General features: G+C 38.6%; 1 protein-coding gene across 1 annotated transcript in view; it reads left to right on the plus strand.

The window, feature by feature from the left end:
- Positions 1-562: 562 nt before the first annotated feature.
- LOC139719837 (protein argonaute-2-like) overlaps positions 563-18,365 on the plus strand; it is a 37,850-nt gene continuing 20,047 nt past the window's right edge. The window contains exons 1-9 of the mRNA XM_071631224.1: positions 563-742; positions 8,875-9,217; positions 10,051-10,171; positions 10,881-11,062; positions 13,037-13,173; positions 14,271-14,405; positions 14,864-14,951; positions 15,905-15,988; positions 17,938-18,001. Of these exons, the coding sequence (XP_071487325.1) occupies positions 706-742; positions 8,875-9,217; positions 10,051-10,171; positions 10,881-11,062; positions 13,037-13,173; positions 14,271-14,405; positions 14,864-14,951; positions 15,905-15,988; positions 17,938-18,001 (1,191 nt within the window). The 5' untranslated portion in view covers positions 563-705. The remainder of the gene's footprint in view (positions 743-8,874; positions 9,218-10,050; positions 10,172-10,880; positions 11,063-13,036; positions 13,174-14,270; positions 14,406-14,863; positions 14,952-15,904; positions 15,989-17,937; positions 18,002-18,365) is intronic.

Consider the following 18,365-nt stretch of genomic DNA (forward strand, 5'->3'; position numbering starts at 1 on the left):
GTTTTTGTTTGTTTGGTTGGTTGGTTGGTTGGTTGGCTGGTTGGCTGGTTGTTTGTTTGTTTGTTTGTTTGTTTGTTTGTTTGTTTGCTAGTCTAAGGTGAATTTGAATAGAACTTTATATTTGATAATATATGTGGTTCTTTTATTTAACGTTAGACTTCCTGATATATATCTGTCATATATTATATTTATGTCTACTCCTCATTTGGCCTGCATGTTAATATACATGCTTGTATGTCTTTTAATGGACAATATATTCCTGAAGAAAATGTTCTCAGTTTTATTATGTTTTGTGTGACTTTCAACGCTTTCTTTCGTTGTTTGCTAAACCTATTTAACCAACCCACACCAAAATACTAGTAGTGCGTAATCTGCAAGCGAGAAGAAACCTCGATAAATAATACTGCGCATGCGTACACCGTGACCTCTCTCCATTAGCTCCACCCCCCCCCCCCCCCCCCCCCCTGCCTACTAAACGTACGTACGTACGTACCACTGAACTCTACTACACTGCAATGCAGGAAGGGACTGCAGTATCACTTCCGCCTGACCAAGATGAAGAAAACACAAACAAAATCGAGATGTGAACCGTAGTAGTCGGGAAATATACGGGTCGTGATGTGAAAGATTCTACGATTCGGGAAACGTACCGCGGTGTTTGTCAAAAATATGGGCCTTAGATAGATGAGGAACTGAAATCTTAAGATGTATCAACCTCCGCCCCATCCGAATTTGCCGTATGGTGAGTTAAATGCCGCGATACAAGGCCGTATTTTGTATGCAGGAATGATTAGGCTGCCTGTGTGTTCGCAGCTGATGCGCAAAGCAAAGCACAGTGTCAGTGACTCACTCAATGGGACAGCCATTGGAAGCGGGACAGATAGTAATGCAGTGCAATGTTGATATGATGTGTGTGGCGGCTTGTATGAATGCTCGTGTACTTGTCAGTGATGCACTGTTGTGTATGTGATGATGCGGGGATGAATCAGACGTGTATGCCTGTGCTGTCTCCTCACTTCTGCACGTCGTCTAGAATACTACAATTCGAGAAGCAATAACAAGATTCAGAGTACCGTACTTCAAGACCTGAAGACTTGTTGTTGTGATGTATTTAGTATAAGACAAGACCAAAACAAAACGTTAGATGATTTTATGTTATTTGCTAAATCTACGTCAAAATATCTACCACTGCCACTGTGCACTGGCACTAGACACTACACTTACAGCCAGTACTAAGTAGTGCAGTACAGCACTACAACAGTGTAGATTCTACCACTAAAATACCAGTGTCCATTCTCACAAAATGATTAACTACAGTCATCACATTTTGATGGAATATTGTAGTGATATCATGCCGTGCTGTATGCAGTAGAAGACTAAAAATAGGACGGTCCCATGGCCATTACTTTATCAATATTCTGATTGTGAAACACTGGGGTCATTATAAATTCTAGAGTTCTATAGAATAGTATGCATTTTTATATTCAGGACTCCGCAGGAGGAGGTGGGGGGGGGGGGAGATAGGTGACTATCAGTCCCACCACCATTGCTGATAAGTACAAATGTACAACTTCTAGAAGTGCAACGTTTTGTATACCACAGGGTACCTCACTATAGAGTAAAAGCCCGGGCAATTTTCGGACACTTAAGCTTTTTTGCAATATTTGTTCAACTCAGATAATACTCTACAAAATTATATCTATGATAATGAATTTATGTTAAATATATCAACCTGCTTTTTCCCAATATTGATTTTGTTAAATAGATCATAAAATTTCACAGAATCCCCAAATATTATAACCTTGTCAATTCCCCAAAATTCGGGCAGCCTCTCCAAAATTCGGACACGCACGCAATGTCAATACGCATACAAGGCCGCTGAAAAATCCATGTGCGCTATACCTCGTTGGCGCAAGGTTGCATCGGGGACGTTGCGGCGCCCGTTCGTGTCCGAATTTTGAGGATTCTGCACTTGCATTCAGCCCCTGTACATTTATTCACTGCATCGGCACGTACGGAGATTTTGCTTTTCTTTTGTGTTTTTGAGGATACCATCACGCTCTGAGCTTGCAATAAGCGAAAAAACTCACAACAGAACAACGTGATTTTTCAATTTTTAGCGCTTTTTTGGCGACCCCGATTCTTTCCACGGGACCTAATTCGTGCGTGCTTTGGAAAAGTTGCGGCGATTCTGCATTTTTAATGGCAAAATTTGGGATTTTAGCATTTTTGGAGGTGACTCGGGCACTTTCCTGTGGTGAACGAGTGTGCCAGTATGTGAAACAATGTGATATGCATGTGTTGTGACAGTAGAATTTGCTGGCTTATGATAAGTGATAAGTGTCCGGATTTTGGAGGCCGGCCGAAAATTGGGGTTCTTACTCTATACAATGTCTAATGTTAATGTCGGTATCTATGCTTTCTGATGACTGATTTGGTTCACATTTATGTGAGTGATTGGAAATAACCAAATGTATTTAAAGAGTGTGAAACTGATCCAAAGATATATACTCATTATCATATATCATTCAAGAAATGATATATCCTTATCATTTCTTCTCACACTTAGCCTCCCATACATCCCAATTCCTTTCCCCTTCCTTGTGCCTATTACACACTTTCCAGTACCTTCTTTTAATACTTCTCACCCATCTCCACACCTCATGACTCTTTTGTTCTGTTCCCATTCATGTTTAAGTTCAGCTCATGATCACCTCATCTTTACTTTCCTTTGGTTCTTTCGTTGACCTCCGGTCACATTTTTTCCTTATTGCATTTTGATTGGTTTGTTTAGTCTATGATTTAGATATAATTATGCAAATACAGTAGAAAGAACCCTGTGGGTTCTTAGTAAAGAATCAGTCTACCACTGGAACTCACTGAGAGAGGACCTCCTTCTGCCTAGGGCTCCCTTTTTGCCGTGAATGTTTGTTGGAGGTTGACTAAATGCTGCCCAGCTTGTGGAGTGCCGAGTGACTGGCTGATGATGATTTTTTACACCAGAATGAGTGTTATACTAATTAGTATTAATATTATACAATATTGTATATCCTGTGATTTCACATGCGCACAAATTTCAAATCCATGAACGGATAAGATGTCTGTGTGCGCATGCGCTGGCCGTCAATTCAGTGTAGCTCTCCCAAGGTCACTGACTGAGTCACATTCAGTCATCAATTCGAACAGAAAGGGACTATTGGCAGAACCAAACGTTGCCCGAAGCCTGTTTTCAATACTTCAACTTAACTGGTAAGTCTTCAAATTGAAGAAATTTTTTGATTTTAAGTTGATATTTACCCGCGATACTAGTCTGTCATGATCCTGAATGCTACAATGCGCAGCCCCATTTAGCTATGCGTATGGGGTTGCTGGTCGCAGTTACATCTGTAGCTATGCGTATGGGGCTGCTGGTCGCAGTTATCATGCAATAGTGGTTTCATACAATACGTGCTCGCGGTACCGCGTTGAGTCAACACGGCTCTGGTACGAAGCCATTATTGCATGATTACTAAGACATGAGAGCACTTTGGGGCGAGTATGTCTCACAGAGTTACTGTATACGCTATAATTTTCGCTACATAAATTTTCGCGAATTGCCGCTCTCACACATTTTCGCGAGTGGTTAAATTCGCGATTGGGGGACCAGAGAAAATATGAAGTGGCAAATAAAGTGTGAATTTTCAACTTACTAGCCAATAAGAATGATACTAGTTATACACTGCATGAAAAAAACTTACTAAACTCTGCGAACTAGTAAGTTAGAATTCAACATTTTTGAAGTGGTTATAAAGTCCATCGCGCTAGATTTCTGACGAGTGGTCCCCTTGCGATAATGGATTGGCTCTCTAGATAGTATTCGTAAGTAGACGTGGACGTGCTATAATATTATGTACGTAAACAAGCTTAGCCAGTATGGTCTGTTCGGTAAGCCATGACATGGTATACTAGTACTGAAATGTTCGTATCATAAAGGTATCATCAAGGCAAGGGATTCATTTTGGAAGGTAATATTTTCGCGTGTTGTTAATTTTGTGAATAGCTCCCGACTCGCGAAATTCGTGAAAATAAAACCCCGGCGAAATATATAGCGTATACAGTAGTTACATGAAAGGTACTTTAACCTGAAACACAAACTAAGACAAGGAAGTTCAGGGAAACTTTTGAGGTACCAAAACTTTATATTATCTTTAAACCCTCCCAAAAATGGCAGATTTTATACACTCGACAAAAAAAGAAAGTAAACACTTTTTCAATTTCATATTTTTCATAGAAGATTGTGATGAAAATCAATGTATTATACACCATATTAAAGATAATTTAATAGGCTATCAAGCTATGTAGTAGGTTAATACAAAGGGAAACTTTATGCATGAGTGAACACATTCATTTTTGCCCTCCAAGGCACAAAAGCAAAAATTGCAAAATTGAAGTTGTCTTTCATTTGGCAATGCCCTTCAAGATAACAATGACAAAAAAGTCAGTTTGACACAATGAGAGACATGAATGAAATTGCAAAAAACAAGTTTTTGTTCTCTTTATCTCTTTATAACTGCAAACAAAAACAAAGTGGAAAACTAAAGGGGGAAAATAAGAAATTTCTGTCAGCTTAAACTTCAAACAACATAGGGAATAATGACATAAAGATGATTAAATAAACAGAATTTCTTTATTTCACTCTCCTTATTCAGTAATTTAGGAGTCAGATAAATTTAAGAACCAAATATTATTTACAATTTTCCTAATCTGAAAACAAAGTGAAATTTCTACCATTTTTCCTAATATTGCTCCATCTCTTAATTCATTTGAATTTGGGATTAACCCAAGATTCTTCATTTTTCCTCCCTTATTTTTTGGCCTTTATTGCTATTTTGGGCTTCAAAGATATTATAGAGATGAAAGATTAATTTTTGCATTGAATTCATATGTATCTAATTGTGTTATCCCCTATTTGTCTTTTGTTCTTACTGTTATAAGGAATAGCACTTACGCATGAACGACAACTTGTTCATTTCTGCAATTTTTGCTTTTGTGCCTTGGAAGAGAAAAACAAAGGTGTTCACTCATGCGTAAAATTTCCCTTTTTATTATTTTTTTTGCGGTGTGGAAATTTTCGCACATTTCGCGTGACCAGAAACCAGTGCAAAAATAAAAAAAACATGGATATTTTTGCACGCTGTAGTTTCCGCTAATAAATGTCTTGATTCAGTGGAATTAAAAACAAGCGAACTTCATCTCAACCAGCCAAGCGCGAAAACTTACTCGCGCGAAAATAACCACTTTTGCAGTATCCTTTTTAGAAGAAAGTCAGGGACTTCTAACCATGGGGACATTGTACAGCACATTAGTGTTATGAGAGGCAATATTGTTGTAAGTCGTATAAAGTTTCCCGTGATATCAGTCAACTTTCCTAATGTGCGAAAATAAAAGCACAATGCAAAATAATGTTTATATTGTGAGTTATAAATTACTTCCTGGCGTGTTCAGAGAATGGCAGATATCAATTCAAGCCTTGATGATAAAGACCTTTGAATGCTTGCAAGCATTGGATGAATCCACACTTTTAGTTTCAGTGTGCAAACCTGCCTAATATATAGGTATACAAATGTATAATGTACCTTTGCATTCCCCTCCACTGAGTGCAGTAATGGGAATGTATTTTGTTCTTCCTCAAAGCACTCTATCTAAATTATAGAAGGAATTCAATCTTTGTTTTCTTGATTTTAAAAGGAATTTCGGTCCAAGGTTGTTGTCTCTGACTTCGAGACATAAAAAGGAAATAGATGTATAGGCGACTCCTGTTGTAACAAAGTCCTCGGGACACAGTTTTCTTTCGTTATATCAAAATTTCATATCCAAACTGTACATTAGAAAAGATAGCCATATCAAGATGATAATTTGGGGGCATGAATTTTTACTTTGTTGTAGCAAGATTATGTTGTAACCATGTTCGTTATAACGGGAGGCACTTCAGTAAAATACCTTAAGACAGTAGTGACACAATGGATATTAAAAGTGTCAATAAAGTTACCATTGCATTGTCTCCCCCCTTCCCCCTTTTTTCTCCTCAGTGGAAAAAAAAAATCGTGATCACTATAGCTGAGGTTCAATTGAGAGCTCAATTGCACTCTCTAACATTATGCACTAATAGCAAATCATATCACTTTACTCAAAAAGTAAAGAGAAAATTGTCCAAAATGACTCTTTCTTCTATTCTGAATAGAAAGTACAACAAAAATTGAACCCTCCTACAATTCTATATTTTCTGTTTTCTACCCTTAAAGAGGAAATACACCCCAAAAATAAATGAACTTCAAAAGAAAGAGAAAAATATTCTCTACAGAACGATACAAAAATGACAAAAATTGGATGAGAAATAATTGTGAAATTTCACATTTTTTTCAGAAGACATTTCATGACCAGTCCTTATAAGTATTTAAATCTGAAAGTTGACGATGTCATGCTCTCACAAATTCCTTATTCATTTCATGTACAGAAATGACAAAAATCTTCTATCTTAGCTGTATGAGTATAAAACTTGTCTTAAAACCACCCAAAATAAAAAAGAACAAATGTTATCTCTGATATATTTTGGTATGGAAACATGCTTTTACTTGTATTAGCTAAAAAGTACAAAAAAAAAAAAACAAACAGTTTTTCTGAATCTATACATGTATGTAACATACGTTATGTACAATGTACATGAACAATTGTGAGGGTATGACATTATCAGCTCAATCATCTGAATTATAGTGTAAGGACTGGTCAAGAAATGTTCTCCAAAAATATTTTTGAAATTTCAAACTGTCATATCTTCCTTATTTCATATTCGACTTTTGTCATTTTTGTATCATTCGGTACCTAGGGAATATTTTTCTCTTTCTTTTGAAGTTATTTTGGGGGTGGATTTCTTCTTTAATTGGTAGTAGAACACGTCTCAAAAGCAGTTTTCCATCTTTGTGTCTCAGTAAGCATTAAAGCAAAATACAAAAGTGAAACCAATTTTCTCTTTTCTATTTGGCATGTTGAAAGCAAAATAGAAAATTGACACACTAATCTTTATTTTCTATTCGGAATACAAAATAGAAAATTGAAGATGCCCTCATCATTCAAAAGCGTGCACACAGGAATTTCAAAGCATGAACACATGAAACTTGAAATTTCCATAACTTTCGTATAAATATCTGATTTTTTAGTGAACATTAAATCATTCTTTTTGCCTGATTTTACTAGATATGATCAAAGTCAAGTTGAACATGATGTAGAATTGCACTAATGAAGAGTCAGCCATGGATCGTGTGGGAAGGGGACTTCTATTTATTGAATTATAATCTTTCCTTTTCTTGAGTGCACAGGGGTGTATAAATTTTGTGGTCACACTGCAAGAGTGTAGTTAATTATTCTTGATATTATTATTCTAATATCCAGTGCCTTTTGCAAGTAGCCAACACACAGTATGCAAGATTGAGACTACAGTGAAACAGGCCCAAGACCTCCATTTGTAAAAGCATCGGATTTCAATTGCATTGCCAAACCCACCCTCCTATACACTTGTACGTGTACACGCTCAACAAATTATTGCTCAAAGAATTATGCCCTCTAATTGCAGCCATGAGTGGCTGTCGATAGGGATGTACAGCTGTACAGGGGTAGCCTTGTGCAAACAGGGTGCAATTACACTGTATTGTACTTTGTATGGTATGAGCTCAAAGTCAGTCAAAATAATGTATAAACAATTTCCATGCTCATCTTTTGGTATTGACATAATATGTGCTGTGTGTTTGTTGAATAAATGTCATACTTGTAGAGAGATACCACATGACCATACTGCTGTTTTGGTAATGAAGTACACTTTGGAACTGCTCCAAATGAAGTGTTGTAATGACTCTACTACGGACATTGTACTGTGGGTTTTCCCCAGTAAAGTGGGAATTTCCTTGACAATGTGCTATGTTTCTTTGTTAGCAGCTGGTGACTTTGAGTATAGTTTTGATAGTAATTGATCTATTCCAAAACGGTAAAATTGTCTTGACATGGAAGATATTTGAGAAACACAGCAAGGTGTGATAAGAAATCGCTGTTTAATCGCCTATGATATTTGTGATCAGTGAAGCATTTATCAGAATATTAACTGAAGATGGCGTTTGCTTCGGATGTTAGATACTTGACAGGTAAAGATCTTGCAGTGCATTTTGGTATTTTGTTTTCATTCGTTCTCAATTGTGTTGTATGTAGTCGATGAATCATGTCCTAAGGGTAAATGTTTGTGGCTGGATAATCAATGAAAATGTGGCTTTCATGGGTAAAAGTAATGAAGGAAGGACCCTGAAAGGTTCTGACATTTTGTTTGTGTGTGTGTGTGTATATGTTTGTTTGTTTGTTTGTTTGTTTTTTGCAAGTTAAGAACTGTATTGTTCAAAAATGTACACTGTAATTGCAAAATGTTGTTTTTAACATGTACCACTTTAATTATCTTTGATATGAATGATAATTTTAGATTTGTGCGAGACTGGGAGTAATTTCCATTTTTGTTTTCTTGTCAATGTTATCTCATAGTAAATATTGCTTTGTTAGTCTTGATGATATACCGGTAGTTCCAATACATGCATCATTCTGTTATCTACATAAAGTATCAATATCAGTAGACTCTATGTACATGTACATAGTACATGTGTTATTTGTGTCAGAGTGGAGGGATAGATGTAATGGGAGAAAATTATTTAACTTACTCCTTTGACCTCAAGTGAAGGGCAGAGTAATATTACTATTAAAGCTTTCTTACAGTACTTGGTATGGTCTTGGTATTGAATTATTGGAATTCAGTAATATGAGGTGTATGTTTTTAAAGTTTTGTCTCTCTTTTGTGACCTGAACCAGGGGTGGCCCAGTTTCCCCAGGCCCCCATCCAGCGGCCCCAGTCCGGCCAGCCCCCTCGCCAGCAAGTCTTGCCGCCCCCCATCCAGCCCCAGCAGACCACCCTTCCACCGATGCCACCGGTTCCAGGGGTACCCGCGGTGCCCCAGGGGGTTCCTCCCGCTCCGACCGCGGGCGCTCCCCCAAAGTCGGAACTCGTTGCCCTGCCGACGCGGCCGGGCTTTGGAGAGGACGGCCGCCCCATCGTCCTGAGGGCCAATCACTTCCAGGTCAAGATTCCGGGGATCGAGATCTTTCACTATGATGTGACCATCACTCCTGACAAATGTCCTCGCAGAGTCAACAGGTGAGTTTGTGTGTCTTACATGTCTGCAACTCACTGGAATGGTAGTTGGTACAGTTCTTACATTCTGGTGACTATCAGTGTTAATGGCACAGGATATTGAATACAAGCAAAGTCAACATTTTGTTACATGATATTCAAGGCTGAATTCTCACAGAGATGTGCAGGGAATAATTTTCCAACTCATATTTGATTAGCAATTTCCGCTGATGAACAATATTTAAAGTGGTATCCTGTACACTTCTATGGAAGAAAACTGCTACACAAAAGTTAGTTTGTGTAGCAGTGGTGCAAAAATGCATAGCAAATTGCAATGCGATACCAGGAAAATTATTCCCTGGATGTCTAAACTAATGTTGAATTAAACAACTTGTACTTTTCCAGAGGTGCATAAACAACCAAAGGAAGTCCCAAATGTTTACTCATGTCTTCATGTTAATTATATACATTATTACAAGATACTGTAAGGAGAATCATTTCGTATGCCGACAGTAAGGAGAAGGTCTCAACAGGATATAGAATACCCAACTTTCTCTTTCTTCTATTTTTTGTATCTCGGGTGGGATATTAGAACATCCTTGTTTATGACAATGGAAGATCATCACAATTTTAATTCATGATCATATATTTGTTTGTTTTCATTCACTTCATCTGATAAATTAAGTAGAAGGATGTGTAGTTACATGTACTGTCATACATTGTTTTCAAGTACAATGTGTGATTGTGTTTTGTACATATTTTATTATGTAGTTTGAATGGGAGAACCAAATAACGTCTTGATATTGTCCAAGCATTCACAAAGCTCTCTGACCTTCTTTGTCATGCCTTGCCAACAGGGACGTGATTGACACTCTGGTTAATGCCTACAAGGCTCGCTACTTCCAGCACAACCTACCGGTCTTTGATGGGCGGAGAAACATGTACTGCAAGGAACAGCTCCCTCTTGAGCACGAAAGGGTACAGGATTCAGTCCATGTATTTCCATGTTCATGCAGAAGGATACAGAGGTGCACAATTCGGCACAATTTTGATATCCACTAAGTGTTTTCATTCAGTAATGGATTGTTTTTACTGCCTTTGTGCAATAATGGTCTAGGGGGCATTAAATTTCAGGGGGTCTGAATTGTCACTCAGTGCACATGTCCCTGCTTGATCTTGCAAAGACTAGCAGCTTGTCCTTATTAAGCCAATCAAATCAAATCAAATCAAATCGCTCTCAAGCAGTTACACATGTATGTTAATTGGAGATATGCCTTCAGTTTTGCATTCATATGATTTTTCTTTCACAAGTTCTGAGTATGGCAAATTTTTTGATGTGCAAACATTAACTTTCTGAAAATAATTCTACACATCACTCACTCTTTCTTTGTTTGCTTTCGCTTGAATAATCACAAGCACTGCCTACAGCTAGTTTGTGCTATGCAAACTCGACCTCAATCCAATTTGAGGCTAGTTTTCACATTTTGATCTTCTTTTTGAATATGCATGGTCAAATTTTGTACAGGCTTGACAGGTGTTATCGCAAAAAAAGAAAAGAAAAAAAGAATTGTTCCAAATGCATTTATGTCAATGTCTGCTTTGGCTCACAAGGCCCAGATCATAAGGCCAGTATGTGATATGAAGCGTTAAACTCTTGAACTTTGGTTTCTGTGTTTGATCTGGGCAGGTGGAGCTCGAAGCGACCCTGCCGGGAGAAGGCAAGGACCGGGTGTTCAAGACCCAGATCCGCTACGTGGGGAAGGTCAGCCTGGCCCTACTGGAGTCCGCCCTGAAGGGAGAGATAGAGCACATGCCGTACGACGCCATTCAGGCCCTTGATGTCATCATGAGGCATTTACCGTCAATGAGGTAGATATTTCATCTATGATTTTGTGTCATTTGCCTCACCTCCTACTTGGTACTGCGTATGCCATATATTTCGCGAAGTTTTTTATTGTTGCAAATTTCATGAGTCGGGTGCTACAATGTATTTGCAAATCTAACAACATGCGGAAAATGTTAACCCTGATCCCAACATGAATGCAATGTGGAATCATACATTTTTTCTTCATTACTGTACTCCGCGATTGCAAATGTAACCACTCGCAAAATTACTGGAAAGTACTGATTGTCAAAAACTTAGACTCGTTAGATATAATGTGTATACAGTATCAAGGCTAGACCACTTCCCATGTGGAAAAATGAGATTGGGATAATGGATTATTGCCTTACCAGCAATGAGAACTAGAGAGTAAGTTATGAAACTGATGAAGACCACTTTTTTGTTATTAGCAAAGATTTTAACAAGCCTATCAATAAATGCATTTAATGGCACATTAGACAGTTTGATAAACAGTCCATTTGAAAATGTCACAGTAAATGTTGCAACCAATAGGACTTATCATTCTCTGAATAGCTAGAAGGTTTTTGTCCTTGCTGGCAACTTATTGTATTCCATAGGAAGTAGGCCTCGATGTGATCTTGATGAAGAATAGACAAATCTTGTGGTGAACACAAGAGAATTGATAATTGCTAGAATCAGTCTGGTCATGTAAGAAATTAGAATATGAGCCGACAGTCAAAGATAGTTCAGAAGCCTTCTCAAGGAATATTCTAATCCATGATTTATTTATGTTGGTAATGTGATACCAAGCACTCGTTTGAGTGCCAAATTTTCTGTCTGAGATTTCCTCAAATTTCATCTAATTTCGTTTTGTGGTATTCTCATGGCATAAAGCCAAATTTGAGCTGGTTAGCTTAAGCAGTGAGATATAGAATGAGAGAAAAAAAAAACACATTCTTTGAATTTTTTTACTATTGCCTTCGTTGGGCCCAAGCATTTTCAAGTTACTGCAAGATAAAAAAAAAGAGAACAAAACAACAAAGCATAAACCTTTTGTGCTCAGTGCTTTGTGACATTATGTTGAACATTGTGATGTGAGATGTCATGGAAGGTTAAAATTTGTTGATTTCTATCCAGAAAAATGAGATTGTGTACATGGAAATTGTGACCTTTCAGCACCGATCTGCCTGAAGTTGTGACTATCATTACTTATGCGCCGTCTTGTCTGGATGACACTGGAAAGTGTGTCAGTTATTTCTGAAACCTTCACACCAAAGTAGAGCCATGATGCTCAATCCTTACATTGTTTCACACTGCCCTACTTTCAGAATGTTGTGACCTATGACCTCTCTATCAGGCACACACAGCTGTGTCTAGATCATGTGACACTGTGTTCACAGAGCGTTCACAGAGCGTTCACAACCTAAAGATACGAAAACACCATAGGTCATTTATATCAGTTAGGTACTAGTATTGTGTGTGTGTGTTATTTGTATGGGTGTGTGTGTTGTCATACATTTATGTCATGAATGATCCTTGAGAAATTCCTTATGATGTAGTAAATAGATTCACATTAGCAATAAGAATAAAGAGGAAAATGCCCAAAAAGTATGAAAAAAAATAGTAAGTGGGAAAATTGATAAGCAAAATAATATTTTAGGAGGATTATGTACGTTAAGACTGGATGAAAAATAAAAAGACACATCAACACTTCTAACAGTAGTACAATGTATCAGTATAAAAAAAGCTTCATGTTTCTTTAAAGATTAGGTGGTGGATGGGGGCTTTAAAGAGAATGGGGAGGTGCAGAATCAGAATTAGAGTTGATTTTGTCAGAGAATATCGTGGAGAATTCCAGATTGCTCATCTTAATCCTTTCTGCATTAGAGATTTATTACAGTCTTGTGTCTACATTGCTCTAGAGTACTGTGCCCATTGGCACTGAAAACCTCCGTAAGGTCAGTTGTGCAAGTGTTGTTTCTGCTGTATCATAATTTCAGGTACACCCCAGTGGGTCGTTCCTTCTTCTCCCCGCCGGACGAGTATTTCCACCCCCTGGGAGGGGGCAGGGAGGTGTGGTTTGGGTTCCACCAGAGCATCCGCCCCTCCATGTGGAAGATGATGCTCAACATTGATGGTGAGTAGAAATTAACTCCAGGTTTTTACCATGATCCTCAGCAAAAGCTGGAGGAGAATGGTGATTAAAGTGTAGGTGTGAACATGATAGTGGTAGATAGTTTTCTGTAGATACGGGTTCCTATCCAACCGAGTCTTAAACTGAGCAATGTTGAGTTTTATCATGATGTCCCTCTCTAGCAGAGGCAAAACACGCTGTCCCTTGGATAACACATAAAGTGAAGGTCCAGTGTGTGAGAGAGTCACTCCTCATACGTGTAAAAGATTCTGCTTCATTTATCATTGCAAAGAGCAGGGTGCATAACCTGATGGAACTTGTCTGCCACAAGTGGTATATACAAATGGACCCCACAGGAGACCAGCTAATGCAGCTTGATATGAGCTGTCTAGCCATCTTGTCAGTTGGACATAAAAACAAACAAACCAGCATGCAACATGAGTGTGATATGACCACTGATAATGTTCAGTTGTGATATCTTTCACCAGCCCCATGACCTACTTCTCTCTGTGGTCAGTAAGGTTGTAGCAGGTGTGTACAGTATCAGGGTACAACAAGAGAATAGATTTGCAGATGTGAATTGCTTTCAGTTTCAGACTTGGGGTGAGGATCAAATATCATGTGTTTATACGGCACCGCAACTAGCCCATTTTCATGATAATTTAGTTCAATTCTCTCGTTGAAAAAAAAAAAGTTTAAAATATCCTGCGTGGTACAGGTACATAAATGAAGCGTGACATTTCGATTTTGTCCCCTGTTTTAAACAAACAGGTACACTGTATGTGTGTGTGCGTGTGTGTGTTTGGGGGGGGGGGGGGGGAATGGAAGGGGGGTGTTGACCCTGACATATTTTTACTGTTCATCACCATGAGCTTTGAGATGTTTTACTTGTCATGAAATGATGAGTTGGGTCTTTATGTCATTTGGTGCCTATGTACTTCATACAGATGTGCCAGCAGAATTCATAATTATGTACTTTGCTGCTATAAGGCCAACCGAATAAGCCATCCAATGTTTATGATATTTATACAGCATATATACCATATTCTGTCCTTTTCTACACCTCAATTGATTGTGTGGTTGTTTGTCCATGCAAACAGTCTCAGCCACAGCCTTCTACAATGCCCAGTCCGTGATCGACTTTCTGTGCGAGGTCCTAGACATCCAGAACATATCAGAGCATCGGCGCGCCCTGTCCGACTCGCAGAGGGTCAAATTCACCAAAGAAATCAAAGGTTAGTGAATCCCCGCCTGCTATGCATGTATTGTATGATGAAGTGGCGACTTCCTGCTTAATTTGCAGAAACAACTTCTTGTCTGTGAGTCTCGGTAGTGCTTGCACGATTTGCTAATAAACAGCTATGACCTCCATCTGTAAATATTTTCCCTGGATTTTTTCTCTCTCGGCATTGTTCAACTTCTTTACATCTTTCACAAGGAAATTTGCAATTGACATTCTTCAAAAGTTATCTTTGTACTTTGCTTTGTTTAGAGCTATTTTGGTCATTACATTGACAGTATGTTTATGTACATGACATTCAAGTTCTTTCTGTCCAAAACTGTATGGTTCCACATACCTGATTCCTCTAGTGATTTGTTGTTTTGTTGTGTGTGTTGTTTTGTTGTGTGTGTAATCTTTGGTCATTATAATTTTATTATTTATTATGTTTATATGACTTGTGACTGTTTTCAGGCTTGAAGATTGAAATAACTCACTGCGGTAATATGAGGAGGAAATATCGGGTGTGCAATGTGACAAAGCGACCGGCTCAATCACAAACGTAAGCCCCGCATTGTTTGTTTGTTTGTTTGTTTGTGTTTTTGTTGTTTTTTTTTTGGGGGGGGGGGAGAAGAGTGGAATGCTTTTTTATTGGAATATCTAAAACAGATAAAAAGCTGTATTGTCATCAGTGTGACCTGCATCAAACACAATGATATATCTTAGGAAAAAGGCCGCAAGAAAAAACATAATAAGTAACCTTTATTTGGAGATTACCCGTCTGTACATTTATGATGGCCTTTTTGCCCTGGAGTAGACCCTTATGCAACCTTATCATGCATTGCAGAGTGTACAACTTCTTCCGTTTTTATGGCTGAAGTTTGAGATGCTCCAGCTGTAACATTAGCTAGCAAAATCCACTGGGAATGTCAATGTGAAGACAGATAGAAAAAGAAATGAGGAGATATTTTATATTTGACAAGAGACCTAAAGGTCTGTCCTTAAGGTCAAAGGTCAGAATCAATGAATATCCTACACATGGAATGTAGGGTTAAACTTTTGTTGGTACAGAAAACAGATATAACACATCAAACAATTCAAGCTTCCACCAGCCTTTATATTTTGCCGGCTACCTTTTGTCTACTTCTTTGGACTTTTTATCTGAATGATTCTTTCACACCTTTTTGCCACCTGTCTGGTGTTACTTTGGATCACTGGAGCATAGATAGACGATTACAAGCAATACCAGACAGGGAGTGAAGGTGTAAAAAGAATCATTTGGCTTGAGAAAGTCCACTTTCGTGTTTAGAAGCTAGCCAGTCAAATATCAAAGTTCGTTGAAACTTTAATTTTGGTGTATTACTTTTAATACTGTTTACCAGCAGTAGTGTAATATTGTTTACCAACAATAGTGATCTGTTGGGAAGGTAGCTAGGCATCCCAGCATATACTGCACATGGAAGTGAAAGTGCTGTGCAGTTTCTGTGATGTTTCTTTGAATTCTGTTTTTGTCAGATTCCCATGGCAACTGGAGAATGGTCAGACTGTGGAGTGCACCGTTGCCAAGTACTTCAAGGAGAGGCATAACCGAATTTTGCAGTAAGTTTGTCTCCTGCAAGTTCTTGATGAATGGAAGTTGCAAGGCTTCACTATTTGCACGCCGTTGTGATGAAATCAAACACCATGTGATATTCATGTGGTCAAGGCTTGGCCAAGATAGTAGCTGTAAGCCCGAGAGTTTTGGCAATTAAAAGTAGTAGGGTATCATGACTATTTTTGTCTCGCCCACCGGAGGTGAAGGCGAGACTAAGGGATCCAAATGGCGTCCGTCCGTCGTCCGTCACAAATGTTAAAGTTTTCCTGCAAGACTCTCTTATCCATAACTTGGCAACTGTTACAGCAATGGCAGCCACACTTGGGTGATAGAAGCACTAGGGGTATCTTCATGTTATGGTGTTGTCGGAGGTCATGTGATGATGTCAAAGGTCATTTGAGGTCATATATTGTAGAGTATGTGCAAGACTCTCTTTTCTATGTTAAAGTTTACCTGCAAGACTCTCTTTTGACAAATAACTTCACATAAGTTGCTTGGATTACAACCTAACTTGGGTCATAGATGCACTGGGGGTACCTTCATGTTATAGTGCCGTTGGAGGTCACATGATAAGGTCAAAGGTCATTTGAGGCCATACGTTAAAGTTTACTTGCAAGACTCTCTTATCACACGTAACTCGACACATGTTGCTACAATGGCAATCAAACTTGGGTGATGGATGCACTGGGGGTGCCTTCATGTTATGGTGCCGTAAGAGGTCACATGATAAGGTCAAAGGTCATTTGAGGTCATACGTTAAAGTTTACTTGCAAGACTGTCACAGACGGGTCAACGAACTTTTAGGGCCCAATGTTAAGTTTTTATGGCGCGTTTTGATTACGGCTCATAACTTTTGATCCCTTTGTCTGTTTGTGACCAAACTTGGATGGTAGATGTCCCTTGGGGAGGTGAAGGTCATCACAAGGTCATAAGTCACATACAGGGGTCAACGAACTTTTAGGGCCCAATGTTAAGTTTTTACGGCGCGTTTTGATTATGGCTTATAACTTTTGATCCCTTTGTCCCTTTGTGACCAAACTTGGATGGTAGATGTCCCTTGGGGAGTGGAAGGTCATTACAAGGTCAAAGGTCACAGACAGGGGTCAACAAATTTTTAGGGCCCATTAAGTTTTTCTGGTGCGTTTTGATTATGACTCATAACTTTTGATCCCTTTGTTTGTGACCAAACTTGGATGGTAAATGTCCCTTGGGGAGTTGAAGGTCACCACAAGGTCAAAGGTCATAGGCGGGTCAATGAACTTCTGGGAGTTAGAAAAATATTAATTTCTTGTACGCGAATGGGTGAGACACAATTTGGCACTTGCCTTGTTATTCAAGTGTATTGTTTTCTTGCATTCAGAAAATATGTGAAAGATGCAGAAAACGAATGTGGTGGGTCATAACCATCTTTTAGGTTGGTGTAAGTTGCTGTGTTCAGAAGTTACAGTTGTACTTGTACTAGTCTCTGTCTGTATACAGTTGCATTCACATTCTCATTTGTATTTGTCCATGGTAGCCACTTCAGTGTTGGCACTGCTCTCCCATAGGCCCCTGCAGTTATCATACCCCAGCTTTGCCAGGTACCCATCTCTGTATAACTTGGTAAAGAACATACACATGTAATGTGTTGAGTGTAATGACTACATTTTGAGGAATGCATGACTGGGCAGGATTTGAACTTTGAATGGTGTGATAAAGATCCCATATCTTTATCCGCTGTGCCTTAGTGCTGCCATTTTTTTCACTTTATTCTCACATCATTTGTTGATCTTTTGGGAAGGGGGGGGGGAGATAATGGTGTTTTAGAGTGAATTTGATTGTTTGTTTGTATGTATGTATATATGTTTGTTTGTTTGTTTGTTTGTTTGTTTGTTTGGTTTTGTTTTTTAAGATTCCTTTCAGACTTGTGCACCAATTATTATATTTTTTGTTGTTGTTTGTTTGCCCTTTGCAGATACCCTCACCTTCCCTGTCTGCAGGTTGGACAGGAGCAGCGCCACACATACCTACCTCTGGAGGTAAGCCCCTCTGAACTCTATGCACCCCTCAGATTAGAATGATTCTCCCATTCATTCCACAGTCTTGCATGTAGATGGACTGTTCCATTATTGCTGAAATAGGGATGATTTCACAGAGTTGAATGTGCTGCCTGAGATATGGACAGAAGTAGAAAAAATGAGAGTACCCAAAGTTAGCTGCCTGACCAACATTGTTTTAAGTCACATCATGTATTTTTGATTTTGCTAAACATGGTCCACTTGGAAGCACATTGTTGTTATGTTGAATTTGATCTCCGTCACTGAGTGCATCAACATCAAATATCAGCAAAAATCAACTATTTGGAATAACAAGTAAAGTTTACATGGAGATATGATGATATCT

Source organism: Diadema antillarum, unplaced genomic scaffold (assembly GCF_040938485.1).
Source record: "Diadema antillarum isolate AM-2024a unplaced genomic scaffold, OU_Dant_1.0 scf00000009, whole genome shotgun sequence".
Classification (NCBI taxonomy): domain Eukaryota; kingdom Metazoa; phylum Echinodermata; class Echinoidea; order Diadematoida; family Diadematidae; genus Diadema; species Diadema antillarum.